Here is a 17,110-nt window from a genome sequence, read left to right as displayed (position 1 = left end):
TCTAGTCATATTTTAATTGTCATTAGCTTTATATCTGAAAGCTCATACATTTATTTGATAAATTCTTAGACAGTTGATCCATGAGAGATGGGCACTAGGGTTATATCAGTGAGCAGGTAAGAAAAGGAGCTTACTGTATAGAGGGAAAGTCAGATGATAAATGGGCAACTTAAAAAAATAATAAAATTTCATATAATAGAAAGTGAATACCCACTGTGAAGAAGTATTAGTATAAACTGGCTAATGGGGAAAGGGCAATTATGAAAGAGTAATGCTCAAGTGTCCACTGACTGACAAATGGATAAAAAAGATGTAGTATTTGTGTATGTGTATATTACCCAGGCATCAAAAGGAATGAACTCTTGCTGTCAATCTCAAAGGATAGGGGACAGTGAAGGAGGTGTGAAAAAGAGATGACAGTATAGCAGGGCACAGGGAACCCCGAGCCAACAGCTCAAGGTCCAGAACTTTATTATGCATCTTCATATATATATATACCTTCACAGAGATATGAATAAACTATGAATAACTACAAAAGCTTAGTGAAGTATGGCAACAACGTACAGCTGGTAAAGCTGCAGTACATTGGGGCGCCTGGGTGGCTTAGTCGGTTGAGCGTCCGACTTTCGCTTGGGTCATGGTCTCGCGGTTCGTGGGTTCGAGCCCCGCGTCGGGCTCTGTGCTGACTGCCAGCTCAGAGCCTGGAGCCTGTTTCTGTCTGTGGCTCCCTCTCTCTCTGACCCTCCCCTGCTCACGCTCTCTCTCTCTCTCTCCTAGAAATAAATAAAAACATAAAAAAAAAAAAAGCTGCAGTACACAAACACCATGTAGGAGTTGTCTCAGAAGAAAAACAAGCTATGATAGGAGTCTTTTTGGCAGGATGAAATACAAAGAGGGGAGTGAACACACTGTGCTATTTACTGCTGGCTTCCCTTAAGCAAAGCATCTTTATGTGTGTACTAAGGAACAGGCCAAATTCCAAGGGCATTTCACTCAAGTCCTCTCAGGTTGTTTTCAACCCTGCAATCTCGAGTTTTCTCAGAGATCTCTGACCCTGAGTGGGTATGCACCTGTGGTCGTGACACTGCTCCGTTTCCCACACTTGACATTAGCAACGATGTGAACTCTTGCCATTTGCAATGACGTGGATGGAGCTTGAATGTATGATGCCAAGCAAAATAAGTCAGAGAAAAACAAATACCAAATGATTTCACTCACATGCGGAATTTAAAAAACAAACAGAGAGGGACACCTGGGTGGCTTAGTCAGTTAAACGTCCAGCTTTGGCTCAGGTCATGATTCATGGCTCATGAGTTTCAGCCCTGTGTCAGGCTCTGTGCTGACAGCTTGGAGCCTGGAGCCTGCTTTGGATTCTGTCTCCCTCTTGCTGTCCCTCCCCCATTCATACTCTTTCTCTCCCTTAAGAATAAATAAACATTTAAAAAAATAAAATAAAAAATAAAAATAAAACGGATAAACATATGGGAGAGGAAAAAAGAGAGAGAGAGCAAGGGAAACAAGTCATAAGAGAATCTTAATGATAGAAAACAAACTGAGGGTTGATGGGAGGTGGGTGGGGGATGTGTTAGATGGATGATGGGTACTAAGGAAGGCACCACTTGTAAGCAAGGGCACCACTTGTTTAGCACTGGGTGTTATATGTAGGTGATGCACCACTGAATTCTACTCTTGAAACCAACATTTCACTCCACGTTAAGTAACTAGAATTCAAATAAAACACTGAAAATAAATTTAGAAAAAGTAAAGAGTGGTATACCTTCAGGGAGACAGAGAAAAACTTCCCTTCCTAAAGAGGTAGATTTATACTGAGATATTAGAGAAGGTTCTAAATTAAAAAAATGTATAAATTGCATTCCAGGAAGAAAATAAAAAATGCAAAAATCATACACAGAAATACTCTTGGTATATTCAAGAAACAGAATCAAGACTAAACAAGAGAATTCTTGTGCACTGTTGCTGGGGATATAAATTGGTGCAGCCACTATGGAAAACACTATGGAACCCTCCTCCCCAATTAAAAATAAATCTACCATATGATCCAGTAATTCCACTTCTGGGTTTTTATCTGAAGGAAAGAAAAACACTAACTCAAAAAGATCCATTGCAGCATTATTTATAAGAGGTAAGATCTATAAACAACCTAAGTGTCTACTGATGAGTGAATGCGTAAAGAAAATGGAATATTATTCAGCCATTAAAAATAATGACATCTTGTAATTTGTGATAACATGGATGACCTTGAGGTTATTATGCTAAGTGAAATATGTCAGATAGAGAAAGACAAATACTGTATGATCTCACTTAATATGTTGAATCTTAAAAAATAACAAAACAAAGTAAATTCATAGAAATAGAGAACAGATTGGTGGTTGCCATAGGGTGGTGGGTAGGTAAAATGGGTGAAAAAAGGTCAAAAAGTATAAACTTCCAGTTATAAAATAAATGGCATGGGGATGTAATATGTAGCATTGTGACTACAATGAATAATAGTGTTCAGTATATTTTGAAAGTTGCTAAGAGGGTAAATCTTAAAAGTTCTCATCATAAGAAAAAAAATTATAACTATATGTGGTGGTAATTAAAAAAAAGAATCAAGACTAGACCGGATCATAGAGAGCATTTTAAAGAGACATAAAGTGGGGCAGATGAGGCAGGAAAATGGGGATGGGCCCATGGTGTCCTAGTGAAATCATTTGATTTCATTCTAAGTATAACTGGAAGTGAACTGTTCAGATTTACATTGCAGGAGGATCCCTTTGTCAACAGGAGAGCCTATTGAGGGGTGGAAAGTGGAGGGAGGGAAAACAGTTAGCAGGCTAATGCAGAAATCTTATTTTGCTCCACAGAAAATCTTACTGCTGCCTCAAAATTCACATAGTCCAATTAGCAATAGAATGATTTATATGCTCAGTCTTATAACATTTCCAACACTTAAAAATAATTGTGTTCAGTTGATGACAGCCATAATTTGTTTTTCTTGGTATTATTCAATGGGTTCTTTCTTCTCCTTCTTCTTCTTCCTCTTCCCCCTCCCCCTCCTCCTCCTCCCTCCTCTTCTTCTTGTTCTTCTTCTTTTTTAATCATTCACCCTGCTTGCTACATCCTGAGGCCATCTTCCCATCATAACCTAACAGGTCAGAGGATCTCACTTAGCTTGTAAAAAGAATGGTTTTTAGGGGCACCTGGGTGGCTCAGCTGGTTAAGCACTGGACTCTTGGTTTCTGCTCAGGTTACGACCTCGAGGTTTTGTGGGTTAGAGCCCCCTGTTGGGGTCTGCACTGATAGTACGGAAAAGCCTGCTTGGGATTCTCTCTCTCCCTCTCTCTCTGCCCCTCCCACACTCACACTGTCTCTGTCTCTCTCAAAATAAATAAATAAACTTCAAAAAAAAAAAAAGAAAATGAATGGTTTTAAGAATTTAATACTAATGAAAAGAATGTTTAAAATTTAATACTAGTGACAAATGAGACATATTGTCTCTGAGTTTATTTGTAACTTTTAAAATTTTTTTCACAGCTTATTTCTCAATGAGTTTAACTCTAATTATATTCAGTGAATTTAATCTCATATTAAGCTGACCTACATTTATCCATTCCTTTACCTGAAGTCTTTATTTATTTATTTATTTATTTATTTACTTATAGCGAGCAGGGGAGGGGCAGAGAGAGGGAGACAGAAGATCTGAAGTAGGCTCTGCGTGGCAGCACAGAACCTGATGTGGGGCTCAAACTCACAAACTGAGATCATGACTTAAGCTGAAGTTGGACGCCCAATTGGTTGAGTCACCCAGGGGCCCCCAAAATCATCTTCTCACATTTAAATTTTCTGTATGTATTGCAAAGGAAAATTATAGAAACACTTTCAAAAATAAGTGAATAAGGATAAAAAGACATACAATTTTAAAATTAGAGTTAAAATTTCCATTAAAAATTTTATAAACCAAATCTGTCAACTCAGGAAAAATTACTCCTTTGTAGCAAGAAGTCACAGATCTGGATTATGTTGTTCATTAATTCTCAGATTCAAGTGTCTCACATTTTACTGCAACTGAAAAGGAACAGAACAATTTCCAAATCTGATTGAGAATTTTGTGGAACATGTACATTGCAATTGCTGGTGCAGACGATGAGAGGAGAAAGAGAACAGTTGAATGAATGTAGAGCTTTTGGATAGCAGATCTAAATTACCAACGCAAGAAACAAGACACTGATGATAAGTTCAATTTCATTATGCTTAACAAATAAACTCTAACCTACCGTTTCGACCATTTTGTTTTAAAGTATTTGCAGAAAGTTGGATAGTGCTTCCATGACCCATGTTTTCTGGAAATTTTAGGTCTTCTAAGTTTCCTTCTGTGCTCAGCCTTGCAACTTCCAATTCTGTTAATGGCAAAGAGTTATCAGTGCTCACTGAGAAACACATCAAAGCTAAGATGATTTCCTAAATCACTGAAATATTTCTGAAATCAAAACACTGAAATTAATGTTCTATTAATTTATAGTACTCAAAATTTATTGTAGTTCAATATTTTACTTAGAAAGTATTTCTTTAGTATTTTATTTTTACAGTAAAGCAATTAAAACTATTAAAATCAGGTAAATAAAAATACACATGTATCAGTTATAAAGCCTAAATTTAAAACTGAAGCACAAACCCTTATACTTTGTCATTTAATTTAAGTTTATTTTCAAAATATACCTTTATTTTGTGAATTAAGCAAAAATCATTTTATAATCTAGAGCTGCACTATCATAACAAGATTGATGTATCTTTAAATCTAATAAGTTTGAAACAGCTTTATCAAATCTGAAATAAAACTATCAGCTACATCCTTATGCACAATAAAAATAGATTTATACTCCTTATGAGCCATTAAGACAATTACAAAAAATTGTTTTATCACCTTCACTTAAATGACTGATTTCTTTATAGTATATAATTCAGAGACATTCTTATTATTACTGAAGTGATCCATAAGCATTCTATTAGGAGGGTAACATTTTAAATAGCACAGTACATACACAGATAGATACAGTCATATGAAGCAAAGGATCTCACTGTGAGTGATCTCAGGCTAATATATCCAATACTGGAATGTCCTAAGCAGGATAACAAATCTGATTCTAAGACCCTTTTAAGCCAATGGCAGGTGATATCCTTCTAATTATAGGGGAAAAAAATCACTTATCTACACTGAAATAAAAATCACTCATACTATCTGGGCTACCCCAGACATTTTTTTTTTCCCCCTCTTCTGTCTTCTGCTGTACAAGGGTCTCTGGCCCTTCTGTATAACAAAGGCCACTTACGAATATTGTCTGTGTTCTCCCTGACAATGTCAGTCTTCAAAAGGTTATCAGCCAGCACAAAAGCGCTTTCCTCCACAGTGTCCAGCAACATGGTGGCTGCACGTAGTTGATCACTTGTAGTCAGGTCTCTCCATGCATTTGAGGCTTGTGGCTGGAGGAGGTTGTTAACTGTCTCGACCATTGCCTACAAGAGGATGAACAGAATGACAGAGGTCTCCAGTGAACTCACAGAGCTGTCAGAAATCCAGGTGTACATGTTGCTCAGCAAGCAAGGATCAGCGGTGTGCATGAGTTCAGTATTGTCCCAGCCTCCCCTGTGACATGCTGCAGCAGAAGCATTCATTATTTTGTTCTGTTAAAACCCTAGCTGAGCCTGTGAGGCAAGACAAAAATGAGCTTTTGTTTTGAAGGACAACATAGATCCATGCTTGCTTCTGAGAATCAATGGCAAAGACTTCAATAAGACTATAATCACATAATTAAATTATTTGGCTGGGGAACCGTTGGCAAGTAACTGAAACCAACACTTTTATCATATCACCCGCAAAAAAAAAAAAAAAAGAGTTTTTTCTATACATCACCATAAAACTACATGTTAAACACAACAGATGAAAGGGATGGCTATAGACAGGACAATATAAAAATTGGTTGCCTATAGGTTCAGGATTCACTGAGCAAACCAATTTTGTTCTTAGCCAGCTGGTAAAATGTCAGAATGGGAAAAAAAATATCAAAGCATACATACTCCCAGGGGCTTTGGATATGTTATGTGTGAAGAAAAACCTTCTTCATGCTGTTTACTATTAGGGAGGGAAGTAAACAGTTGGAACTTGCTACCTGTTGCCCTCAGGTGTTTTTCCTTTAAAAAAAAACAGCAGTAGGTACGCACAGAGATAAAGCACCACAGTTCTCATTGCTTCATCCAAAAGAATCATCTTCCTAGTTACAATTTATATATTACCTGTGGTTAGCTTTATGGTCTAGGTTACAAAGGAAAAGAAAAGTTCTCCCCATAAGGTCTTCTTAAGGTTTCATTCAAACAGAGAATTGCAAAATAGAAAAATACAACACCTGCAGTTTGAAAGTGATCATCTCTGGCCAGTTGATTATGAAATATGCATCTAATCGAGAAATAAACTTGAATAAATGGCCAACACAGACACTTTCTATGGAGCGCATGGGTGTTTTAAAACAAGGCTCACATTATTGACATGTTGGCAGAAGGATTAGGAGAGATGGAAGAAATATCCATTACACTGCAGTGTTTTCTTCTGGCTGGTTTTTTCATAGTAACCAAGTAACAACTGTTAAAAATTCAGCTTCATAATGAAACACCTTGGCTGCCAATTAACACTAGCTTCAAAAACTAATTTGCTTTTTGATAACAGTGGTTTTTTTCTTGATATTTTTCCCAGTGAGTCCAAGTTCTGGCCAAAAAATCAACATCACTGGACGTTTATGTAAAATAGTCCTACTAGCAACTTGAGTGTTTTGTATCATTTAAAGCAAACAAACAAACAAAAGAACACCAAAAAATCTCTCATGAGTTTAATGACTGGGCATTTTCACATAGTTCTGTCACTTAGTTTTGTCATGTGTTCTGAGTTTAAAGCATGACCCAGAAGCCAGACAAGAGCATTTCCGATCACAACAAAATGGTCTGCTTTTCAGGAAGTTCGCCATAGGGATAATGCCAACAGAGAATGCCAAAAGGAGGTGCCACATATGAAATAAATGAACCAAAAAAAGTTGGGGTATTTTCAGAAGCCAGAGGACCTTGACCTCTCCAGTGCAAAGAAGTATTCTTTCTGTGATTAGATGATCCTTTGAATTCATTGGAAATGCTCTGAAAATCCCACATGCAACAGAAATGATGCCTGGTCTCAAAGGAGCAGCCATTTTAACATTAGTTAATAATCTTATACTGATTAAGTTAAACAATACCTTAGGGAAAATTTTATTGGTGATAAATGCAGTATTTCTACTCCACCCTTTAATGTTTTTTTTTTTAATTTAAAATAATGCAAAAGGAGGAAAAAAGAAAATGAAAACAAGAAAAACAAACAACTGTGTTCAACTCTGAAAATGTTCTAAACGGCCACCTATTTACAACAGACTGCTTTAGATAAAGTACTGTGTTTGAATGGGTAACAAATCAAAGGCACCCTTTATTAATTCATCTTAGTTTTACACCCAAAAAAATATATGTAGTGCAATATTTTTATAGTCAGAAATTTTAAGTACAATAATCACATCTTCCCAAATAAGTTATAATCTTTTTTATTTAGTTTTTTATTTCTTAAATGTTTATTTTTGAAAGAGAGACAGAGTGCAAACAGGAGAGGGGCAGAGGGAGAGGGAAACACAGAATCTGAAACAGGCTCCAGGCTCTGAGCTGTCAGCACAGAGTCCGACACGGGGCTCGAACTCCCGAACTGCAAGATCATGACCTGAGTGAAGTCAGGCATTTAACCTACTAAGCCACCCAGGTGCTCCAAGGTATAATCTTTAAAGAAACTTTGTATTATAGCTCAAATGATTTCCAAGTTTATTACAGAAATGAGAGACGTAAAATATAGTCCTAAAACTTGGATGGGTTAAATTTAATACTTATTTATTCTTCTTTAAAAAGCACGTATTGTGATGGCTTAAGTGTAAATGTAAGGAAATTTCAACACAAGGATTGGGAGGCAGAATCCTGTAGTGTTAAAACTGGAATATGGGATTTGGAACCATATCTCCTGAGTTTGTACCTGGACTGTGGCACCTACTAGCTGTGTGATTTGGGGCAAGTTAATTAACTTGTCTGTATGTCACCTGTACAGACATAAAATGATATAACCATTTTATATTGCTGGGCAATATATATGCATTTATGTTGCCTGGCTCATAATGCGTGCTGAACTTACAATCTCATGTTGACTTCAATTGGATATCCAAATCCAGTTTGGGAAAAAGAGAGGTCTTTACTGAATGAAGCACACGTCCTATCTGATAATTACAAAATATTCACTCTGAACTGAGATCTGTAAGGAACAACTTCTAGAATGCAATCTTCATAAATAAACCGTCTCACAACTCAACTACTAAAAGACTATGCCACCAGAAGCTGTGAGGAATAGGACAGTACAGGAAGATGTGTATTAAACAATTCATAATGTGTATCTTAGAGGTTTGAAAAAAATGACCTGTTTTCTTCTAGTGTAATACAGAGTTTAAACTTTCCAAAGTTTGCTGATATGTCCCTGTTACCAGTTTAATGATGCTAATTAACTAGTCACAACTCTTCAGTGAAAAAAGAATATCCATATTTTGTTTTCCTTATACATTTTTTGCATTTGTATATTTTTCCCACAAATGACGACATCTGGTTATTACGTGTGTGTGTTTGATCAAACTAGTTATTTGCATTGCTTTCATTAGTTCAACAACATCTCTTTAAAAACATTTTGATTTTCATTTTATTTGGTTAGAAGGAAATGAGCTTACCTATGCTTTGAACCAAAATTAAATAGGGAATGTACAATGAATTTGATTAGAGCGAGGTACTGGGACATCATTTAATGTCTAACATCTCTCACCAATTTCTTTCTCTGCCAAAAATATTTTTCTAATCTAAAATCTATATGATATGTTTGGAAGAAAATACACATGGTCCTGCATTTATCTTAAAGAAATTTATATTTTCACCAAAATGCTTTGATCTGGGAGGGGGGAAAAATCACCTAACGGATTTGACATGTATGGACTGAAATCATCTAAAATTCAGAAAAGTAAGTTTAATAAATAACGTCCTTGTCAGAAACTAAAAGTTAACTCCCTTTATTATCTGTTGTAAAACACTAGAAACTGGAGAGGAGATGGCACCGGAAATTTGCGTTCTAGTAGTCACTATATTTCAGTACGTCTTTGAGCATATTTATGTTCAAACAATAAAGTGAGAACTACACAAGAAAGTAAATCTCATTATGTTCCAATATAAGGGTACCCAGGGGCATTCGACTATTAGATATTACTCTTCTTATTATATAGTTTTATAGTTTATGGCTGGACTCTAAAGTGACTTGATTATTTCTAAAAATCAAATATTAGAATGTAAAAAAGTCACTTGAATTGACACCAGGATGATGGGCATACCATATCCTTCTGGATACACAGTTGCATTACACACCATTATTGGACCACCAATCATAAAATTCAAATCTTAAACAAATTCATTTGACTAGTTTTACTCATAGCATGTAATTGTAGTATGTTCGCTAAAAAATGTTTGTTATAAAGTGTATAATCATGCTATTTCAAAAGTAAATGCTACTTGAGCATTTACTTAATTTGCTATAACTACTGTGAAAAATTTGGGGGAAAACCAGCTATATATCTCTCTAGTAACAACTTTTGTCATTATTCCAAGAGTTCATGCTTGTGTGATAGCCTAGGATCAGAGAAGATAAACATGTCAATGGCACTTCTTACCTAACGTGGGGAGTATATCTCAAACTAGGAAAGCAAAATCACCTGGAGAACTTAGTGACACCTCTCTCTTCATTTGAAAACCACTAAAGATCAAAATAGAATGAATACTTTGTAAAAAGATATATAACTTTACCAACATTGTATCTGTCTGAAGATAGGCTTTTTTTTTTAATGTTTTTTTATTTATTTCTGAGAGAGAGAGACAGCATGAGCAAGGGATCGTCAGATAGAGAGGGAGATAACAGAATCTGAAACAGGCTCCAGGCTCTGAGCTGTCAGCACAGAGCCTGATGCGGAGCTGAAACCCACAAACCATGAGATCATGAGCTAGGCCAAAGTCAGACTCTTAAACCACTGAGCCACCCAGGTGCCCCTAAAGATAGGCCTTTTAATCATAAGCTTATTCAGGTTTTAGCACAAGTACAATGAGTTCTTCCATTACCAGCATACCCTTAAATTTGTTATCTGTTCTGTTTTCTTTGTATCACGTATCATTACCTAAAGTATATAAAAATATTTATTTTAGTTATTTATCTACATGACTAATTTAGATCTCTCACTCAAAAGGTATGCCTCATGAGGGCAGTGACTCTGTATCCTCATGGCATATAAATGTTCAATATTTTTTGCTGAATGACTGCCATGCAGTGAAGATTCATACTTGAGTTTTCTCCATTTTCATACTAGCAGGAAAAAAAAATCTCTGAAGGTCTTGGTTTTATAAGAGCAAAAGATATGTTAAGTACAAATGAAAAAAAAACCTAGTAAATAGCCAGTACTATCTATAGCCTTATCATTTAGAGATTCATAATGGGTTCCCATTTTAGTACTTATTCACCTTGAATAGAACTATCCATAGTTGAGGTGTGGCTTTCTCAATAGATTAACAGTGTTGTTAGGGAGAGACCATGTTTACTGGTGTTTTCCCAAAATAAATTTTAGTGCCTTGAGGTATTTTAGCTACTCAGTAAGTGCTCATTGGGCAAAGATAACCTACTTTCACTATCAAATCATTAATCACCTTATATATAATAGGAAAATGAAAACATCTATATTCTATAACTTTTTGCCTTGTTTCCCAAGAGGTGTCCTGAGAGTATAAAGAGTTCAGATATCACCTAATTTGGAAGGAAGACAGGCTGAATTAGAGGGAATTAAGAAGACAATCAGAGTTCAAAAGGAGAAAAGCAGAACCACAGGTTATTGTAAATGCGATACACTCTGCATAACAACAACATATTCTACAAAAAGCTTCCCAAATGTCTTTAAGTGTACCAAAGCTCACTTTCAATGTAATTCAATGAGGTCCTATTAAATATGTATGATATGCAAAGAACTAGGGAAGTCACTGTTGGAAGAGGTTAGGAAAGAGAAGAAAAACATAGAGTCAGCCTTCAATTTGTCTATACTCCAAGACAGAAGGTAAGCACAAAATAGAGCTAAAAACTCACAGCATATGGGACAAAAAGTAATGAATTCTTAGACAGGAAGAACAAGAAAAGATCCCAGAAGGTGTTTGATTTTGACTTAGAGACTAAAAGATGAATAAACTTTCCTCGATGATATTTTTATGATATTATAAAAAAATTATAAAAAAAATTGAGGCTAAAGAACATAACAAGCAAGTTAATGATTAAAACAAAATCAAAGCGGTAGGAAGCGAGGGAATGTGTAGGGTTTGGGATGAGGAGAGAGTGTGGTGCGTGGAAAGAGAGTGTGGCAAGAGAAATGGGAGGCAGAAGTCAGGTCTTAGAAGATCTTCATTCAGTAGGATAGACGTTTGGGCTTTACTGCATAGAAAATATTCAGCCACTAAGTTTTTTAAAAAATTTTAAAAATGTTTATTTATTTTTGAGAGAGAGAGAGAGACAGAGCACGAGCTGGGGAGTGGCAGAGAGACAGCCACTAAGTATTTTTAAACAAAGGAGTTATATGTCTAGTGATCTATTTTTAGAAAATTTCCTCTGAAAACATATTAAAGGATGAATTGAAAGTAGAATTATGAAGGCTCCTCTACCCCCTCCCCCCAAAAACCAGAGTGGAAAAGGAATTCTATGTTAAGCATATTCATTATTTTTATAAGTTCTTTTAAACTTATAGTAAGACAAACATTTATAAATATGCAAATTATCATTAGGCAGCCCATTACAAATTTAAGAGCAATTATTTCCTCTTAGTGGATAAATTTAAGGTAATAAGTTGATGACATCTTTTTGAAAAACTCTTCAGTAATCTGGAATTTTATTTCACTCTTTACTTCCACATCATTGTTTTTTGGTGTTCTCCTGAATATAGTATCTCTTTACCAATACATACTGTAATCATTATGCTGAACATTGCCATTTTATTCTTACGTATTATATATACAGTATTGTTTAAATATTTTTCTTCATGTGCAAAACTCTTGATATGCAGAAAAAGAGAAATAGATCTGTTCTTTGCTCCCGTCCCCTGCTTTTTAACTATATATATGTGTGCACGTATATATACATACATGTACATATATGATATATAACATAGTTTACACTGATTTGTAATTTGAAAAAATAAAAAGACTTTCTTTAATTCTTCATTTTGACTTCTTGATATGAAAGTTATCAGTTGGGAATAAAATAAAATAGAGCAGAAGTTTAAAATCATTGCTGAATAGGGCACATTGTACTCTAATCTACCTTTACATATTGATTCAAATCAAAGTTTTAAAGGTCAAATGTTAGAGGAATCTTCAAATACAGTTTTAAACTTGCTGGATTTTTTTTATTAGAAGTCAAGTTGAGTGACTGATATTTACACATCTGATCAATAAACCTAAGGTTCTTTTTTATAATCACTGTCATTTAATATTATTAAGCATATAAAAACCACTAATCTCTGAACTCCCTTCTATATTACAGTGAAGTGTTGGCATTTTCAAATCTTAATTAAAATTAGATTATATAACACAACTGACCTTAATATAGTAATAAGAGCTCTTAACAGTAGAACAAGATGAAACCAAAATTTCATAGAAAAGACTCGGCCTCTTTAAGACATTCCTTGTTGCTTAAAAACGTACTGTTTTTAGCAAACTGTAATTTATTGTACTATTTTAAAAATCCCATTTAGAATTAAATGATTGAATGCTGTCAAATAAATCTATATTGTGTTACAGAAATTAAATAGAGCTATAAACTTGACTCAAACTTCTTGCTAACTCCACATTTATTTGCCAGATATTAACTGAGTGCCTTCATTTGTAACACGGTAAGAAAGTCAGATATTCTCCTGTTCTTAAAAGTGACGACAATGTAAAAAAAAAAAAAAAAAAAAAAGTGACGACAATGTAGTGAGGATAGATAATTACACAAGTACAAACCTGGCAAGCATTACAATAGTGGAAACATGATATTCAAGCACTATATCAAAAAGGCTCCATAAAGTACAATTCCAAGTTTAAATTCAACATGGGCCAAATAGGCCAAAGGTAGAGCATGTGCATATAGGTATAGGGGTGAAAGAGAACAGGCACCGCAGAGGAACTGAAAAGATTTCCTACTCCAGAGCAAAGAGTGCGAAGGGTCAATGACAAGATAGTAAGTGAAGGCTAATTTTCAAAGATGTTTGCAAACTATATGTGCAATTCTTCCGAAAGACAAGAAGTCACTGAAACATTTCAAGTTGAGGAGTGATATAAATTATAATGGTTAATATTTATTAAGAATGTTCCAAATTCTGATCTGAATGCTTTATGCATCAACTCCTTTGATTTTGACAATAACCCAAGGAGGTAGAAGTGATTATCAACTTCATCTTGCAGTTAGAAAACTGAGACTCAGAGTTGAGTAACTTGCTAAAGGTTAATTAGCTAACACAGGGCAGAACCAGGGTTCAAATCTATGCATTCTGGTTCTGGGAATGAAGAAAAGTAGAGATTTCTCAGATATTTTTAAAAATTTGTTGATTAACTGAAGTCAGTTGGTAACGGAAATAAAGAAGTGCAGTGCATAGAACTTGAGGGTAGGTGATGAGGTGGCATTCATTTAAATTGGGAATAAAGAAAGCGAAGCAAAGCTTTGTCTTTTAAAATGTAGAGGGCATAGAACATAATGAATTCATGATTTGCCTATTCTGAATGCTATGTACTTGAACAGCATCAATTTAAAAGGTCTACAGAAGCCTGGTAAGGGACAAAAATCTTCCCTCAACTCTAGCTTCTTAGGTTCTGTAATGGGACCTGAGAATTAAGCTGACATAAGATAAACCGAAGACAAGTTACAAATTTTATTTAATATTTTTAGTGCATATAGGAACTTACATAGGAAAAAAGATTTAAAGAAGCAGTTAGAATGGAGAGCTTGGATAATTTTTGTAAAAAAGTGACAAGATAAAGGAAAAGGGTTTAAGTTTTCAGGAACAGTAAATTGGGGGAAACTGACTAGGAAATATATAGGGGAATCTAATGGAAGATAAGTTTGTTGTTTTCAAATAATCAGTATGCCAAAGTTTTACATCTGGAGTGTGTTCTTACCCCTCTCAGCTGCAGCTCACTTAAACATTCATTCTTGACATACAGGTTTAGGCAACGTAAGTTTAAATAAGAAGCAAGCTATTGGTACATCTGACACCACCCAGATAAACTGAGTAGAGGAAGAATTGATGGCCCAGAAACACTAATGATAGAGAAGAAAATGTACGAAGAATAGTGAACACCTGAGATGAAGAAAACGGAGCCAGAAGAGTGTGGTATCACAGAAGGGAGGAGAGTTTCCATTGGTTTCCAAATGATCTCAACCATAAAAGTATCCAAAAAGCCCTTCTTGAAATGATAATGACTCTAGATATCTTTTCTGAGAACTGGTAGGATGTTTGTAAAATAAAGAGAAAAAACACCCAGAGAAGATGTTCTTGAGGGAAAATCAGTTCAGTTATACGAAATTTTACTTTGAGGTAGGACAACTAAATATACAAAGTAATGTTTATTAATAAGAAAATTAAAAAGTATATGCTTGTAAAGTATTTTTTTTAATATAGAAATATATAAATTAAAACCTGAAAGTCTGCTTATGGGATAACATCACCAACCTCACCAGAAAAAGAAATCACTCTGACTGTCATGGATCCCTCCAGATTTGTAAATATTTACATGTAAATACCAACAAATGTGATCACTATAAGTATACTTTTATTTTTGTGCTTGCTTGTTTTTACCTCTAATTTACTGCACCTACCTTTCATAATCAATGCAAGATCTACCTCATTTCTTCCATAGCTAAGGAGTATCCCATTACTTGGTGTAGCAGTTTATTCAACCTACTTCCTACTGATGAAGGGTTGTTTTGTTGATGTAAACCATGATGAAAGTTTATCTTGTGATTATTTCTACACATCTATTCCTTTCAGTGGAGGAATGCTGCCCCATTGCGTGGTTCTGCCACAAGCTAACTCCAAAGTCCTTAATGTAGGCAGAGAGAACAATATTGTTTTGTTACTGTATGACAAGATTTATATTAAAAATATAAGAATGTGGATAAGAATAAAATTAGTCTTCTCTGGTAGGATTTTTAAGAGGCTAATAATAGTGATTGCTATGAAGAGTTAAATGCCTGAGGAGAGGGTGGGGAGGTTTTCCTGTTTAGAGATTAGTGTGAAGTGATGATTGGAACCTAAGTAAGCATCCTCTCTCTCTCTCTGTCTCTCTCTCTTTCTCTCTCTTTTTAGTTTATTTATTTCGAGAGAGAGAAATAGAGAGAGTACAAGTGGGGAGGGCCAGAGAGAGAGGGAGAGAAAGAGAATCCCAAGCAGGCTCCACACTGACAGCATGGAGACCAATGTAGGGCTTGAATTCATGAACTGTGGATCATGACCCGAGCTGAAACCAAGAGTCCGATGCTTAATTGACTGAGCCACCCAGCTGCCCCTGCCATTGTCTCATTTTGAGGATGGAAGCCCATGTGCTGAAGATAATAGAACAGAAAAACAGACAAAGCCGTGGTCTCTGATGTGAATTTTCATGCTACTCCTAGACTGCATTTCTTTTTTATGCATATGAATAAAACCCTGGTTTGTTTAAGTCACCATAGTTAGGGTTTTGTTACTATGAGCTGTATAAAACTCATACATTAGATAAGGGTAAATATCAAAATTATAACTCTGTTGGGAGCAGTACTAAAAATTCATTTGTTTGGTTCCAAGCCATCAGGCAGCTACTTTACTGCAAATTACACCTTAAAACTTCCATTTCTTTTCTGACCTGCATCAGAAAAGGTAATGATAGCTTCAGAAAGTGGGGTCTTAAATCTGTAACACTATTTTTAATATCCTTTTCCTTCTGGTTAGCTATGTGATATTAAAGAAATAACAAAGTAAACTGATGTCTATCCTTTTTTTGTTTGCATAGAAATAATATCTCTATAGTCTATATATTTAAAAGTTTTCCGAAAGTAAACTCTTCAGAAAGCAATGATGCATTAGGAAGGACTTTAAATTAACCATTTTACAATTAATTAGTGACCTCGGCTTTGATGAGAAAATTATAAGAGAGAATACAACTTGGTGAAAAGAAATGGGAAAATATTTTTGTTTTGGATGAAAATATTTTATTTAAAAACAGAGGGTTTTTTTAATCCTCATAAGAATTACTTCCCAAAGCATTCATAAACTATGTATATACAAAGAATAGCTGGAACATCTTGTTTATTTACAGGGAATGTGCAAAATGGAAGAGTTGGGAATGACTGTAAAGCAGCCATCACTGCTTGACCTGACACATTCACCACAGGAATTTTGAGAGATTCCCAGAATAATGTTCTCTGCACGTCAAAGTAGGATCTCTATCATCAACATCTGTCATTGGGAGGTTTTTAAATTATTACATAGATGAAGTGGCCTGTCCATGTTTTCAATAACCTGTATAATTTACTCTGCATACATTACATATGGTTTCACTGTCTTTTGATTCAATGATTGCTTTGTCACAGCATTTAAAAACTACAAGTTATAGGCGAGAATTCTTATAACTTCTTTATCTGAAGAAAACTCCTCTGGTTTTGTAGATGGAAGTCACTTTCTTTGATCTCAATGTTTTTCAGCAATAGGTCCAGGGCACCAGAAACATGCAGGGTGCAGATTTATATTTTCTCTCTTACTGACACAAATCAAGTGCAGATTTATCAAGCTGTGAAATATATTAAGTTCACAGGGTTTTAACAAAGGGTTACCAAACCTCAAGAACCTGCTGTGATTCAAACTACTTTCAGATGTCCTTTTAATTATATTAAATGAAAGTTTGGGCTGGCTTTGATGCTTATGGGCAAACATCGAAATCTCTT

At 35.2% G+C, this 17,110-nt stretch overlaps 1 protein-coding gene across 1 annotated transcript in view; it reads right to left on the bottom strand.

The window, feature by feature from the left end:
* Nucleotides 1-17,110, bottom strand: part of ADGRL3 (adhesion G protein-coupled receptor L3) — a 516,039-nt gene that overhangs the window by 113,242 nt on the left and 385,687 nt on the right. The window contains exons 12-13 of the mRNA XM_039217419.1: nucleotides 5,331-5,514; nucleotides 4,278-4,400 (exon numbers count right to left, since the gene is read on the bottom strand). Of these exons, the coding sequence (XP_039073350.1) occupies nucleotides 4,278-4,400; nucleotides 5,331-5,514 (307 nt within the window). The remainder of the gene's footprint in view (nucleotides 1-4,277; nucleotides 4,401-5,330; nucleotides 5,515-17,110) is intronic.

This window comes from Hyaena hyaena, unplaced genomic scaffold (assembly GCF_003009895.1).
Source record: "Hyaena hyaena isolate Hyena2069 unplaced genomic scaffold, ASM300989v1 scaffold_687, whole genome shotgun sequence".
In the NCBI taxonomy this organism is placed as follows: Eukaryota; Metazoa; Chordata; class Mammalia; order Carnivora; family Hyaenidae; genus Hyaena; species Hyaena hyaena.
Note: the sequence above shows the minus strand (reverse complement) of the source record. Positions and strands in the feature narration are given on the sequence as shown.